The sequence below is a fragment of the Eurypyga helias genome, unplaced genomic scaffold, assembly GCF_000690775.1.
Source record: "Eurypyga helias isolate BGI_N326 unplaced genomic scaffold, ASM69077v1 scaffold26799, whole genome shotgun sequence".
In the NCBI taxonomy this organism is placed as follows: domain Eukaryota; kingdom Metazoa; phylum Chordata; class Aves; order Eurypygiformes; family Eurypygidae; genus Eurypyga; species Eurypyga helias.
Window position 1 is genome coordinate 8,392 of NW_010273090.1, and position 16,208 is coordinate 24,599.

The following is a 16,208-nucleotide window of genomic DNA, read 5'->3' on the forward strand; positions in this document are numbered from 1 at the left end:
AGCGCTCTTATTTTAGGACGGAGTACAGTTGATTAGAATTAGCAGTAATTAGAGTTAGAAGTACATTTGATTAGGATTCTTCCAGTCCTCTACAATTCCATAGAAACCTTTAACCCCAGCCCACAGAAATTATTCCTGAATTAAAATAAAGAGGGAGGATACCAGACAGACCAAAGGGGGAGAATGGCTCAGCCCTCCACATCAAGATGGAAAAATGAAATCAAACAGGAAGGGAATTGCTCTTCTGTTACAGTCAGACTGTGTTCTCTTCCAGATCCATTAGTGCTAACTGGGGATGTTACTGTGCCCAGCTCTTTGGACTACCCACTGCCCTACAGGTCTGGCAGAGGAGTTGCTCGGGCGAAATCATCTAGGATATAACCCTAGGTTGAACAGGAGGTTTGAGTTAATCTGGCTGACTTTTGCCTGAGTGTGCACACCTACGGGCTGCACACAAAATGTCAGGAGTGAGTAGTGATTGATGACCAGCAGCTGTGGATAATACCATCTTCAGATGGCACGGTTGGGTCTGGAAGAGGACATCCGTTTGCAGCCTCTAGCTGTATTCTGGCAAAACAGCTATCGATGGGACACTTTCAGGATTGTTAACAAAGAAGAAAATTTAAGTTTGGGAGTTTTGTTTACAGCAACAAAACCTCCTCTCCTAGTTATAGATCAGTTATAATAATTGGTATGTCATATCAGTTAAGGTATAAACAGTACCAGACCCACACTTTGAATATCACCGTTGTATTTCTCCCGTGCATTCGTGACTTCATGTTTACATGGTTTTGTGAATCAGACCAATACAGAGAACACCCATAAGCCTGAGTGACATAGTTGATGCAGTTTGTAGTATCCTATACCTGAAATAGAGTGTATTAGTTTTATTACTGCAAAATGGACTGCAACAATGTCCTAAATTTTTAATAAGTAAATAATTTCTTTGACACACACATACACACACACACACACACACACCCAACAAAATGCACAGCTGTTGATTTCAGAGAATTTACTATTATCCACTCTTCTGAAATACCAGAAGAATGTAGCAGGATTAATACAGATTAGGGAGTGCATTATGATTGTGAGGTGAGATAGACTGTTCTGCTGGTATTCCTCTGGATAAAAACAGCTATAATCTAGTTTTTCATGTAAATAGTATAGTTAAAAATATTAACTGTCGTAATATCAGAGCATAAACTCAGAAATTATAGGCATTGGGCAATTCATTTGTTGGCGTTGCTATGACATTCATCATCATATTAAATACTTTTCATTTTAGTTACCATAGACTTAAAAGAATTGACTGATTGGAAGAGAAATACAATGATTATGCTGTATATTATAGAAGTGATATCATATGGTGTAATTTTCTACAAGCCTTTATTGATATACTAACAAAATAAATTAAAATAATTCTATTTAAATTCCATGATGTAGAAATCTTAGAATCAAAGTCCAGGTTTCTGATTTTGAATGAGCTGCCTTGGTATGGAAGTTGCATATATAAAACCTGCCTCTTGCTGGCCATTGACATCACCTCTATATGTGTAAATAATTCCTTGTGAAACAACTGACATTTTAAGTGTTGCTAGTCTATTTCTATTGTTTGTAATTCTTTCTCCTTGGGGTTAATATTATTTTTTTAAGTCAACAATGGAAACTCCTGAAAGAATGAATTACATTGGCCTATCCAGTCAGCAGTTATATAGGGATATCATTAACCTGCTGTCCTTTCTTTCCCCCTCCTCTTTGGTTTTGTTTTTTTGTTTTGTGGTAGTCTGACCCTTGGTTATCATTGCAGAACTATGGAGGTGCAATGAGACCCCCACTGAATGCTTTAGGTGGCCCGGGGATGCCTGGAATGAACATGTAAGCACAATAATAAAATCTTACAATATTTAGAAGAATCATTATTTCATTGTAGAAGTAACATTTGGGATACGTAAGACAAGGAGAACATGCTTCGATAAGTAACATGCTTTGTTGACCAGTAACTGCAATTTTGAAAAGTGAACCCACAGCAGTTTCCCTCTGCATGCATCTCTTAGAGCTGCCTTTCCTGTCCCTCTAAGTCTGTACAAATATTCAGGTTCTTTCACAGGTCAAAGTTCATATATTGGGAATATTTTCTCAGTATAGTCATAGATATATCCTTGCATGCATTTTTTTAAAAATTACATTATTTGCATTTATGTTTTTACTGATTAAATAATCTTATAAAGAATGTTACAAGTAAGGTTCTTGTCTGCAGAATAAAGAAGTACTTAATTTTGGCAAAATAAAACCATTGTCTAGAACTGTTTATATAAAAAGACATATTTGAAAGAAGTAGTGTGGATGATTCTCTCCCTGTTGCTGTTTTTATTTCCATAACTACTTTTTTTTCCACTCTAAACTGATGGAAGAGTTTTACAGATACAGGTGTAAGGTTTACAGTGTTTCTGTGTACTTCTGGGGCTGGATTGTCATTTGGTAAAAATTGATATGGACTGAGTTCCTTTAAGATACACTGATTTATTCCAGGCATGGATTTAGTTATGGGAGTATATTATTCCTTTTATACCTGTAGATAACCCCCCTTTTCAAAGAAAATTTCAGATGTCTTTAAGCTGAGTTTTTTAGCTTAGCAAGTGGTCCAACATGAGCAATCTTCTGCACTTCAGATAAATCATTTGCTTGCTGGGAGTTCTTTACATTATTAGCAAGGTGGGGAGGGGAGGGGAAGGGGGAGTGGTTCTTTGTATTATTTAGATCTTTGTCTTAAGAGATTCACAAATTTTTAGGGGGTGCTATAGTTCCTTTCAGCATACCACAGACCAGAGATTATCAAGTCATTCTTTATCGTGGCCCTGCGTGGGCACAAAAGGCAGCATGGTGATCAGGCTCTGAAGACACTAGAATGTCTTACAACCTAAAGCAGAGCGCATGTTCTTTTCTTACTCCTTTTACACCTTTGTCTTTCAAGAATGAGTTTTCAGGTGGTTGACTCAGAAAGCACAGTAAAGATTTATATATGCTTGCTATCATATCATAGATACCCATTTTTACTCTTCAGTTTTATAGGAAACATAAATGAGAGATGATAATTTTCATTTCAAGTAAAGAGTTACCAGCCTGAAAAAGTAAAAGAGGTATTGAAGAAGATAATACTATTTTAAAAATATCTTATCACCATATCCTTAATTTCTTCTGATTTCCAGACATACCTTGAATTCTTGATGCAAGTAAAAATCTGAAGTTGAGTGTCACTTTATCAGACATCATATAGTGGACACCATTCTGGGAAACTTCCCAAGGGCAGGCATTTCTTATTTTAAATAAACTTGATGTAGAAAATATATTTAGATATTTGAAGTAAAGTGTGGGTGTAATATAAGCACCACAGAGATTGCCCTCAGAGGGAGATCGTATTACAAGAAAAGAAAATTAACCTTCTAAAATAAAATGGTGTAGAAGTAAGAATGAGGATGAGAAAGGTATTTGGAGGCTACTTATCCACAAAAATGAGAGTTTACATAGGCAAAATAAGAAAACAGGTTCCTGGATGACAAAAATAATTCCTGGTCTGTCAGAAAAAGACAATATGGGTTGAAATACTAACATTTCCATTTTTCAGCATTTAATAAGCGCATTTCGTCTTGTGTTAAGCCAGGAAACACACACAGATTGTTTCCTTTTAATTCGGTGATACAGGAAGTAAATTTTCTTTTGAAGTTGTATGTGCTCTTGAAGGGGACGGCATGAATTGGAGTCCTTTACTTGGGAAATTCATAAACTTTGATATAGTACATGATCTTCTGAGAAGAACAAGATGTGAAGCGATGGTTATGGAGGCATAAGAGAGTCCAAAGTGCTAGTACTGGAACATCACGCTATAGCATATCCTGACCTGTGTTACATACTGAATCACAGACGGTTGTGAGGGGCTCCACTGTTGAATGCCTGACTGTGTGAATAACTTCTTTACTGTCAGACTGAGGATATTGTTTTTCCTCTGTCGAATGAAGTGAAATATACTGATCAAAAGGTAAACAAAGGGGTTACTGTGGTCAGGGTTTCTTTTGATTGTATTTCCAGGTCATCAGAGTTTTTTCTTACTGTAAAGTTACTGCTGTCAAAGTTGTCCTTACACCAAAACCTTAGTGAAGACTCCTTGTCTGGTTAATTCCGGCATTCAAGATCAGTCAGAGTGCATCCAAGGACAACCTGCACGCAATGGCAGTAGATGGACCCAACTGTGTTAAACCTGTTCTTTGTTTTTATCCCTTTACAATTTAGCTAATGCACATTGTAAGTAATTTGGTGTGCTACATTTTTTTAGGAAGCAGAATAACAATATGTAACGCTGTTGCATTTTAGTAACATATATTTGTCTCTACATGGCCATGTCTTTTTCTTACATGAAAGTTTTTCAGTGTTCTATTCAATATTTTTGGATTTTTGGCAAGGTTAAAATATAAAGATATGTACTCTACAAAAACAGCTGCCATTTAAAATCCGTATTTTTTCTCCTCAGAAAGTGCAAAAGGAAGCTGTTTTGGTTAAGAGCAGAATATCTGCCAAATATAATTCTACATTTTTCTGGATGAAAAAGTGTTCGTTATTGTCAGAAATAGCAACAACCAGCTTGAGAGCTTTTAGACAGTTTTTCAGTCCAGGAGCATATACTCCACAAATGCAGTACTGCTAAATAATTGCTTGCTCCATCATAACTAATGCCTATCAGATTATTACTGTTTCAAACAGCTGATACATATCTTATGTTCTTCTGCAAAATAACTTTATTTTATCTATAAGGTTTTAAGTTGAAACTTGGTGTAGCCATTTTTAGTAACATTTACTTTCTTTGTGGAAAAATGCCCTCTTCAGAACAAAACGGCAAATTTCAGGGAGCAGTGTTGCATTTCACTGACACTTTTTAATGGCCTGTGTGACCTGCAGTGCTGTCTCAAGTGCTAAGAATATCTCAGTCATGCCTGAAGAGAAAAAAAAATGGTACTTTGTTTTTTAACTTCAGTTCACAAACTTGTGTCTAAAAGTTTAATTTCCTGGTTGAATATATTTGCACCTTGGGAAAGTGAAATTTTAGACTTTATTTTTTCAAGAACGAGGACCAATGCTATAGGACTAACTGTAAGGACAAATGCAGCTCTAATTAGTGGTACCAATAGATGCTTCATAAATTACTCTGTTTTTTAATTGATACATTCATAATAGCATTTTATGACCTCTGTTGATGGTTCCAAAATAAACATTTAATAAAGGGAAAAAAACCCCTGCTTGCATTGCATTGAAAAAAATGACAGGTAACTTTTTGTGTGTGTGTTTTATAAGCAAAACCATATGGCTTTCCAGCAGAAACTGCTACAGTGTTTTCTAAGTCTATACTTAGAGCTGTCCACAGCTTCCAGTAAATTTGTAAATTCTAACAGCTTTTTAGATGAAAGGTGAGTTTCCCAGTCTCCTCCGAAGGCCTGTCAACATTTCCATGTTGCTGTGGCTTAACCCAATCATGTATCTGAGTTGGCTTTTTAGTATCTCTGTAGTTCAGAGCAATCTGCAGTGTCATCACAGCTCTTTTCCATTTGATACTTTTGCTAGATAAATTTATGTTAATGTCACACCAATACATGCAGGATTTTGGAGTAAAAACAGACTTACAGTGGTGTTACAAATATTACTGATTTCTCTGAAAAAGAGAATCCAATAAACCAAATATGGTACATAGAAAAAAGAAAACCATTTTGGGGGGGCGGGGGGAACGGGGACAAAAACCACAAAAAAACCCCAACCAAACAACCAAAAACGCTAATATTTTGCCTTGTAATCGGTAGCAGAGGACAAATTGCTGAATATTTGACCTGAGGAGCATGAGTACTGTGAATCCCTTATAGAATCACAGAACAGTTTAGGTTGCAAGGGACCTTAAAGATCATCTAGTTCCAACCGCCCTTTCCTTGCTTTACCTCCTGCCATCCCAATAAATAAGGCAGAAAAGACCTTCACTTACATTCCTGTTCTCAACCTTCCAAAAATAATGTCAGTGGGGAAAAAAAAACCCAAAAAATCACTTGACTGTTTGGCTAATTTCTTTATGGTTTCATCAACAAGGTAATTAAAAACATAAGAGTCAATGTTAAATCCCTCAGGCAACATACGTACTTAATAGTTTTTAAATTTGCAAGACTTTAAAATAGAAAACTTCCTGAACTCATTAATAGAGCCTGCTTTATTCTCTATATTTAAATCACTGACCCATGTCTGGTAAGCTGTGGTGGCTAATGTTGCTTTTCAGAAGCTAATGAGGCCAAAATGCCATTTTAAATGTGAAAGTTTTGTCATCTGCATTGCCTCTGAGTTGTCAGGGCCTTCAAAAAGTGATTTCATCGTATTTATAAATAGCTAGGAGTTCTTAATGCTCCCAGGAATAATTATGGTTATTGAGATGTTATGACTGTAAATGTGGAGATTTTACCTCCCATATGGCTTAATTCCCTCACTACTGTTAAAAGATGAAGCCTAAACACCAAACTACTTTTCTGAGCTCAGCTAAGAGTGAGAAACTTAAAATAACAGCAAGAGTTGTGAGAAACGCATGCTCTATCTGGACAGTCTTTCCTTTTTCCCTTTCCCATTCCCGTCTGCTTTTAGTACCGCTCTGATGCCTTGTCAGTGGGCTTTATCAAACAGGTCTTCTGCCTGTGAAACACTCCTGTCCCTCCTGCGGGGGAGCTGCCACTTAATGCTGCGTACACCATTTGGCCAAGTGTAATCAGAATGTCTGGAAAGTTTGAAATTTCCATTTTCCCTGCTTTATGATGAATTTAATGTTTCTGTGACTTCTGTGGCGGTAGTGGTGCGGTAGTCAGGTAGCAAACTGGTTTTAGATGCATATCTGAACATATGCTTGAAGTGGGTGTATAGAATGGCATGTTTTAAATTTTTAACACGAGATTTATTGTTGTTGTTATTGTTATCATCATCAGATACAGGTTATAGCAACATCTTCCCTGTGTCTTGTTCTTTTAAAAAATAGGTTTTCCCAATACATTTATAAGGTACCAGCATCACTTTCACTAATGAAACCTTGCTATACTTGCAGTATTCTAGATCCATAGTCAATAAATTCATGCATCCTCAATTCTTTGGGAAGGTACTTAATTATGTGAGCTAGTGTACTGTTTCTGTGACCAAAATTGCACTTAGAGTCTGCCTTTGTCTATACTGTAAGTAGACTTTTGTAGAATGTATGATACTTTATCCAGACATTTTTTAAAAGGTTAACAGAGTCCAAGGAAAAGGACTCCTCCTGACAACTATTTGGGAACTTGGTTTTTACTCTTTGCAAAACTTCTGTGACGCACAATAACTGTTGCATCTGTGTAACGCACATGTGTAAGGCACAGTTAAACTCTGGACGTACAGAAGGGAAGCACTTCAAGAGACACAAACTTTCAATGTCCCTCAAACTCTTTGGTTGAGAATACAAAAGGGGAATGTCTGGCATTTCCTACATTTGCAAGTGTTTGGGATGATGCAAAACTGTGCCATCTCCACTGAGCCTTCAGGAGTGTGGCAACCAGGAAAGGACTCCTTAAGGTCCTGTCCTGAAGAACACAGAAGTACCAGAATGAGCCAGGAACTGGGGTGACTTAAACTGTGAGTGGCAGGGTTGAAATAATAAGTAAATTAACCAACTCGTAAACTGATTAAATGATAATGGTAATGCAACAATGAGAGTTTTGCTATAACATTGTAACTTCTTGTAGTTATGGTTTATAAACCCAGTTTGAAAAAAGTCATCTCCTGCCTCACTCTGGGAACAGATCATTTTGATTTGCATCCTCAGAGCTCATCAGGAGACTGGGATTGTTCTGTGTCTCATCTTTCATCCTCTGTTACAGGGGTCCTGGGGGTGGTAGACCTTGGCCAAATCCAACCAATGCCAATTCTGTAAGTAAATATTTCATATATATTAGACATCATCTTACAGTTGGAGAAGTGTTTCTCATCAATACACTGGTAAAAAAAAAATCCACTTCATTCAACAAATAGAATACTGCCTGATCCATATTCTATCCCATAACCCTAATGCAGAGCACACACAGTGCAAAGCTGATCTGAACAGAGAGCTCATTGACCTGCAAATACCCAGCTCTGTTCATAATCACACAACAGCTCTACATCTTTACATCAGGTACAACATTTCCATAACACAAAGGTTATCTTGGGGTGTATTTAAAACACATTTCAATTTTCCTTTAGAGCAAGTGAGATAAGCTAGGTCAATGCTATCTGGCCAGCAAGCTCTACAGAAACCACAGCTTGTTAAGAGACGGCTTAATGTGTGCTCAAATATTTTACATAACAAAAGCATTTTAACTGGGGGATATGGAATCATAGTGCAATTGCTTGCAAGACATCAGACATTTTGATAAACCTTTTATAAAAAAGCAGCGCACTCCATACAATTTCACTGCAAGGAAGAGGAGAGTGTCTGGTATTTCTTCAGAAACACAAAGGTGAAGTTTTCATTTTCATTCAGTGATCATACACCATTAGTAAAAAATGTGTCATTTTTAGCACTTGTGGTTGGACAGGATGGGTCTGGCTTGACAGACTAGCCTGGTTTTTCATTATCTCAATTTTCATTTTTTAATTCTCATACTGATTGGGGAGGGGGCGGGAAGACTTGAAACTCTTTTGCATGGACTCAACTAAAATGAATATTAGGATATTTTTCAGTTTAAGTATTTTCATTGATGAAATTAATTGAAAAGTTCAGTAATAGATGTATTTGTAAAAAGGAGTTGGCTGAGAAGTTGTCTACAATCATGTAACATGCTTATGCTACAACATGATTTTGTATTTTGGTGGTACGGTTACTAAATTCTTACCCCATCCTCCTGTAATACCATTGGTCCGTGCTCCTTCGGAGAGGGTAATTCCAAAGGCTGTCATAAAGAAGGAAACAGGCAACTGTTCACAGGCAGCTGAATTTCTGCAGATGTCCTCTGTACCTAATAACAACAACTGAATTTGAAATGAAAATAAAACACTGTCATTTTAAAAGAAAAATAATGCAAAGAAACAAAATTAGAATCTTCCAGGGTGAAAGAGAGGAGTTGTTTTTCCTTTCATGGTCAAGATTTTAATCAAGATTAAATATATATGAGAACATACATATTCAGTCCATGCTTGGGATGACTGAAGTCTTACTCACTTAAATCAAGTATGTGCTGTCCAAGTTTATAGCCTTAAAAACCTATTATCTTAATAATGTTGTAGCTTAACCTTTTATTATGGACTGCAGGTCTTTACAGACCTTATTGAGGCTTCCGCAATAAGAATAAGACTTTTGTAGTAGAGACAAGAACTGGGTTGGTATTAGACCTTGCAATTTGGTGTCTTAAAAAAGTGGTGCAGGCTGTTAAAAATGCAGGCCTCACTTATGAAACAACGGAGAGCAGATATCAGACCTCAGCCTACAGACATTTAAATATCTGAGTTATGTTTTTCATATTAATTTCATTAGAATGGCTAACAGGGCACAGTAATCTTAAATGCAAACATTTTTAATTGAAATATAGGGTATTCAATTTGGGTGGTGTCTATTGCTAGTTTTGGACTTGAATATACTTAAAAGGACAAGTTGTTGAAAAGTTGTTTGTTTTGGCAACTATAGCATTTTTCTGTGATCATTAACTCTGTCTTTGAAATAAATTAAACATAGAAGTGTTAACCTACAGCTGTACATAAATGTATGTATGGACTCCGTCTCAGTGCAGGAGAAATTACTGTTTTGTTTCTGTCGATATTACAGATACCTTATTCTTCAGCATCTCCTGGCAACTATGTAGTAAGTACACTTGCATGTGTTTGCTTATTAGAATAGATGTTATCTTTTGTTTAGGCAAGGAAATAGCTGTCCAGATGTTAAGAAGAACCCTTGTGTATTGGTTGAGAACTGAACATCTGATCTGCACTTTTAGTTTTTTTTCTGCCATTGACAGTGCATATGTTGATGTTCATTACTAGAATCATTATCAGTCTGGTCAAAATTTCCCTGAGTGCTATTTTACTTCAGCAAACATTTATACAACCAATACAATATGTTGTCTTCAATAACAAAGGACAAAAAAATCCCAGTTTTCTTGGTAACACAATGTTGTGTGTGAGTTTCTGAACTTCTTCAGGGGAAAAAAAATAAAAAACAAAAACAAAAACAAAAAAATTGAAGATTAGAACAAGCTTTTATCTCCCCAGAGATATACAAATGGCTTCTTATAGCTAACGTTCTAAGGGAAATTTTTATTCTTGTTATTACCTTCTGAAGACTTCACAATTCTTTTTTTTCTCCATAGTCTATTATGTCTTCGTTTTACAGACATTGCCTTGATTTATTATGGATTAGTTGGTAACACTGGTTTTTCTTAGTCTGTACTTTAGAATGAAATAGTTAAAACTTTGTAATAGGCCCAGCATCATTCAGCTGTCATTCAAAAGAACATGAAATGCTAACACTCTCTCTGGAATCTAACAAAAACAATTTACCTATCAACAAGATGTGTTTTCTTGGAGTATATACTGCTGGTTTTTGTCTCTGTCCCAAGAGATTAACTTTGTTTATCCTTTTAGGTTCTTTACTGTTGTTGTTACTGTTGTACTTGGATTATCCATACTTCTGATGTACTCTTCTAAGGCATATTGTTTCATCTATTTTTGTCACATGCTTAGTACTGGTGTCACAGGGTGCCAAGGGAGAACTATAAATATATGTTGGATTCCAAATTTCTGGTGGTCGGTCAGGTTTCAGTAGACCTCTCTTTTGATATTTCATGTTTTATCATCTGAACATTAGACAGCTGCAGGGCATTGGCTTTAACGAGCATAAGACCTGAAGCTATCTCAGAATAGGAGGTTCTTCACCGTAAGGACCACATACCAGTGTTTCTTCATCTGTTTGTGCGACGTAGTTTCTCTTACTTTCAGTTTTCATAACAGACGTGATCCCTCAGAGCTAAACCTGAAGGATGAGTTCAAGGATGGGCTTTTTTTCTTTAGGCAAAAGCAATTTCTTTTGTCCTTTATGGAGATGATTTGCCGTGTAAAAGGTTATGATTCTCGTAAGTGTTCATAACTGTAGTAGTCATTTTGCCACATGTTTAGTGGAAACAGACCAAATCTGCTGATCTCCAAACCAGTTCCTTTCATGCAGAACTTCATAAATTTCTCTCTACTGGGAAGAGGTTTTGTTGGTTTTGCCTTAGACATTAATGATCTTTCAGATTCTCATTTTTTAAGAGAAACTAGAAAAGGAGATACTACAGAAAAATACTTTAAAGAAGCAAACCTAAGTAAAATGCAAGTTGTAGTAGAGGTTTCTGTTGGTGTACTCAAACCAATCCAAAGGTCAGGCAGGATAAATGACTTGGACAAAAGAGGGCATCACCATGTTTCAGTGTGTGGAAAGAGAAGCAGTAAGAGTAAAGAGGTGATTTTACCTCTTTCAGTGACTATGATGAGGCTGATGCTGGAGTGTTGTATCTGATTTCCAACACGGAAGGGAAATCAAGAGATACGCAAAGATGCAAGAATGAGACACACAAATGACTGAAGTATGGGAGAAAATGCCTGACCCTCTGGTCAGATGTGCTCTGTGAGCTCCAGCTGTGCCCATGGGAAAGGCTGCTGTCTGATTCGTTGTCCCCACTCTTCTGCTGAAACTTCCCACTCCTTCAGGTGCCACTGGAATTTCTTGGATGAGTGACCCTCTTTGTCCAAAACAACTGAAGTTGATTGAAGCATTTAAAGAACCAGGTCCTTGCTGACGCATTTCAGGTGACCCAGAATAGGTGGCTGGATGCCGGCAGAAGGAGCTCCAAGCAGAGCTGAGGCTGTCTCTAGCAGAGGGTAGTTATGCAGCAGCTGAGGTGCTGCCAGCGTAAATGCTTGCACGGTGCCCGTCTTGTCTGTGCATGTCTTGTCTGACGCTGAGAGAGCAGTTTTGCTTCGGAAAGGCTCACCACATTTTGGAAAAAGAGCGCATGAACTCCAGCCACACAAACAGCTAAATAAGCAGAACTGGGGGCAGCAGCTTCCGAGAGAGCAAGGGTTTGGGGACAAGCTGTGGTCGGGTGAAGCAGCTTTTTAGCCATAGGATCTACATGCTTTGAAAGCTTAATCTGCTTAGTTTATCACACAGTTTTTGAGAAATAATTTCAAGACATAATAACACATTCTCAGAGTGAAAATAGTTGATAGCAAGAGAAGAAAATCTACAGTGAGATTAATGCAAATTTAATATTAGGTGCAAAAGTTATTAGTGAACATAAGTAACTTTTCTAATAAATGACCAGTTACTGATTTCTGCACCTGATTATATGACACTGAAAAATACCTGTACACCTAAAAAAGTCAAGTTAGTGAGTTTATAGTGCAGAAGTACATGGATAAAGAGCCATAGCTTGTGATGCCTAAGGGGTCATATATATGATCCAAAGGTCCCTTTGAATTTGGAGTCTGTAGCTCTGCAGCAGCAGTGGGGGAATTTCTCACTCCTGAGAGCTGAATGGGCCTTTCGGACAATTTTGGCAAGCCTGATTCTAACAGTTTCGTTTCTGATTCAGCTGTAATTTGGGAGGGGGAGAAAAGCTATATGGCTGCTGGCAGTGTGAAGAAAGTTGTGATTATGCCTTGGTTTTTATAAGCTGCTCTGTGGGTTTCATGGTGGAGCAATCCTTTGTTCCAGCACACTTTATAAAATGCCCTCAGTGACCTTTCTAGTTCACGAGCAAGGGACTGCACAAGATGAAGAACTAGTAGGTGGGGCGGTCTGTAAGGGGACAGAGGTAGATGTATGTTGACTGACGGCAGGGCTGTGCTGCAGCTTCTGGGTAAAAGATTTCTGTTTCATCTACAATTAACTGCGATTTGATCACTGGCAGACATGGATGCTTCTCCCTGCAAGTATTTTACTTGGACAAACCTGCAGAGGAGCGAGATCCATCAGAAAGCTGAAACGTTACTGAGTTTGGTTGTCTGAAAATAGTGTTTGCTAGTATATTATTGCTAAATGTTTTGTAAGATAGGATGTTTTAAGTAGGCCATTGAGAAACTGTTGTTTTAAATCCCAGAGTTCTCTGCCTCCTTCCAAAATATCTCAGTGAATTATAGCAAGTCTCAGCAATGTCCACATAAGCAGACAGGACAACCAAATCTTCATATTAAGTGCTACTGAAAAAATGGTCCTGTCTGGAACAGTGTATCTGTTGTTTTAAAATATAACAAAAACTGTAAAAATATAATGAGTCATATGGCAATGAAAATAATAATCTGTTACCAATCTGTCTATTTTTATTATGGAAAGTCAGTGTTTATTGACTTTTATTGACACAGACATTTTTCCCAAACTGGAATTTGGTAATTTTTTATGTGATTTAAAAATATTTGTGGATCTGCAGACATAGGAAGCAAGAAGTTACAGTTCTCTTCTTACTAACCAATTTGGATGTTTTGAATAAAATCATTGGAGAATTTTTTAAAGAACCTTAAAAAGCTTATTTAACAACCAGAGCTGTTTGTGTACAGTTCTTAGTCATAAACAGATTTGCAACACAGAAATACCTGAAACTAAGAAAATAGATGTTCCTTGGTGTTTTTTGGAGGGGTTTATTTATCTTTGATTTAGCAGTCTAGGCAAGTGATATGACTGTACCCAGCATTATCCCGACTTTTCAAATCAATTTATCATTCATTTGAGAAGAAATTACGTATACAGATGTATACAGATTCTAGGATATTATGCAGACATAATTAAGATGCCTATCGTACTGAGATACCAATTCTGCCTAAGAAAGAATGCTTTCTTAAGGTGATTGGGCTCTTCTCTCCCCAAAGGACATCCCCTTGTTTTGTGCTTAGGAAACATTGGTTCCTTAACCATTGACTGTGTACAGAGTAAAACGAAACAGAAATGCCAGCTGAAGAACCAGTGATAATAAAAGTAGGATGAGGGAATTAAATAGAATTGTCTTAGGCCCTGGTCCAATTATTTCTCTTGTCTGACTCACAGCGTGACACAGAGTTACTGACTAATGGATATTCTTGGGTCTGTATACCTACGTACATCAGAAGTCTGTGCCAGAGCTTGCTGGCCAATTACCTTGTCTTAATCTGTGATGAGCTGTTTCATTAGCTTATCAGAAAATGTGCATGTTTTTACCAGAATAACTCATGACATTCACAATACTGGTTTTGGGGGGGTTTTTTCATTTGTACTGCATCCATTTTTTACTGCAGTATTATTTCCTTTCGTGCTAACTGACGTTTTCTATTCTCTCTAGGGTCCTCCGGGAGGTGGAGGGCCACCAGGAACACCTATCATGCCTAGTCCTGCAGGTATTGAAATGTACTCAAAAATAATAAAAGATAATAACAAGGGATTTTAGGAACTACGCAAATTAATTTCCAGACTTTGATTTTCATAAAGAATCAGATAATGATAAATTATTTGGCTTATACTTTCTGTATCCGTTTTTCCCTTGCGCTTCTGCCCTCTTTCTCTCTCTGCTATATTGCAGAAATACAAAGCATTGTATCTCTGCAGTTCTGAGCAATTCATTTCTCTGGCTTTTGAGCCCATCTTTTCTTGCACAATTGCAGCAATAGCAAGTGAAAACCGAAAGAAAGTGCAGTCTTTATTTTTCTTTGCTTTTGTTGATGTTGTCTGGGACAATTCTACCAGTTTGGAAATCAGGAGATTTCTGAGTCAGGTGAAACTTCCCCTGTAGTATCCTATGTGATAGACCTGACCAACATGTGGCTCTTGAGGGATGTGCTGCATCCCACAGCTATGTCATCTGACTGACAGCAGGATTATGCTAGACTGGTTGCTCTCCTCTGTCTTGTAATGGAGTAGTAAGGCCCCAGAGGAGCCATCGTCATGTCCTACCAGTGATCTGTTCCCAGAACATCAACTGCCCCATTGTTTCCCCAGGTAACGTGGTCTGTGCCTTGCAACTTGGACCCCATGGAGATTTTGGCCATGCAAAAGATCGGCCACATTCCTACTAAGGTGTGAGGGAACATGGAGGAGGATGGGAGATTTCGGAATGGCTCACTAGCTTCTCAAGGCTCAGAGGTGGTCAATTAGATGAAAGCGTTTCCCTCCATTGGTGTTCTCCTGATATGCAGATGGAACTGCAGGGTGTGGAAGATGCTGTCCTCCTCGATGGACATTATCAGAAATCTGCTAAAATGAAACTAATTACAACTTGTGTAACCTACTATTCAGTAGTTACTGCTTTTGGTCAGTATGTAGCTTTGTAACACACTTTCACTAGCTAAGAGGGACCCGTTCACCTCCGTGGTGTTACAGTCCCCTCAGTCCTTAGGTCCTACGTGTTCTTGCTGTCCTCCACAGCACAAGAGGATAGGGAAGTTTTCCTAACTGGCCATGAAAACTTCTTGCACCAATATAGTATCTTCATTAAATACAATTCCAGCACTTTAAAATTGCAACCTGAGGTAAAATATAGGGCTTCCTTGTTCCTATCATTAGTGACAAGCTGGTACTTAAAAGTTAGAGTCGCTTTTAACATGAAACAAACTTAGCCTGCAGTTGTAGATCAGCGCTGCTGTCTGTGAAACTTAAGAAATTGACCACCTGATAATTTCGGTATTTACTTGCCTCTGAGACAAAGCAGCTGCAAGGGTTCCCATATCCCAGCTAGCCCGGATGTATTTTCACGTGAGCCAGCAGAACATGGGGAAGGGCAGGGGTGTGTGTTGAAAAAGGGTCTGGTGGTTGAAGAACTTGTTCTCTACCTCATCAAATGTTTACAGTAACCTTTTATCTGCTAATTTTACTTTGATAACTTTAGGCTAAAAGCTGTTTGTTCTCCTGCTCTTCTTTAAACAGCATATTTGAATGTTGTGGTGATACATAGTGCTCTACCATACAACGGGATTATTTACTCACCGAGGTTAATTAATGCTTAGAAAACTGTCTCAGAAGGATTATGGAATAGACAAAGACCTTGATTTTAACTGCCCAGTGTATGTACACATACATTTCTAAGTGAGGTCAGGCCGCATTCCCAGTTTCAGTGCGTTTCAGTCTGGTCTCAGCTTTCTTACTTTCACTACTTCTGACTCAAAAGTCCCACATCACCTTGTCGTGGAAAAGGAGTTACAGT

General features: G+C 37.8%; 1 protein-coding gene across 1 annotated transcript in view; it reads left to right on the plus strand.

The window, feature by feature from the left end:
- The window catches only part of SSBP2 (single-stranded DNA binding protein 2), a gene marked incomplete at its 5' end in the record, with an annotated part of 36,996 nt that overhangs the window by 5,836 nt on the left and 14,952 nt on the right, over positions 1–16,208 (plus strand). The window contains 4 exons of the mRNA XM_010159358.1: positions 1,811–1,878; positions 7,914–7,962; positions 9,833–9,868; positions 14,355–14,409. Coding sequence (XP_010157660.1) covers positions 1,811–1,878; positions 7,914–7,962; positions 9,833–9,868; positions 14,355–14,409 — 208 coding nt within the window. The remainder of the gene's footprint in view (positions 1–1,810; positions 1,879–7,913; positions 7,963–9,832; positions 9,869–14,354; positions 14,410–16,208) is intronic.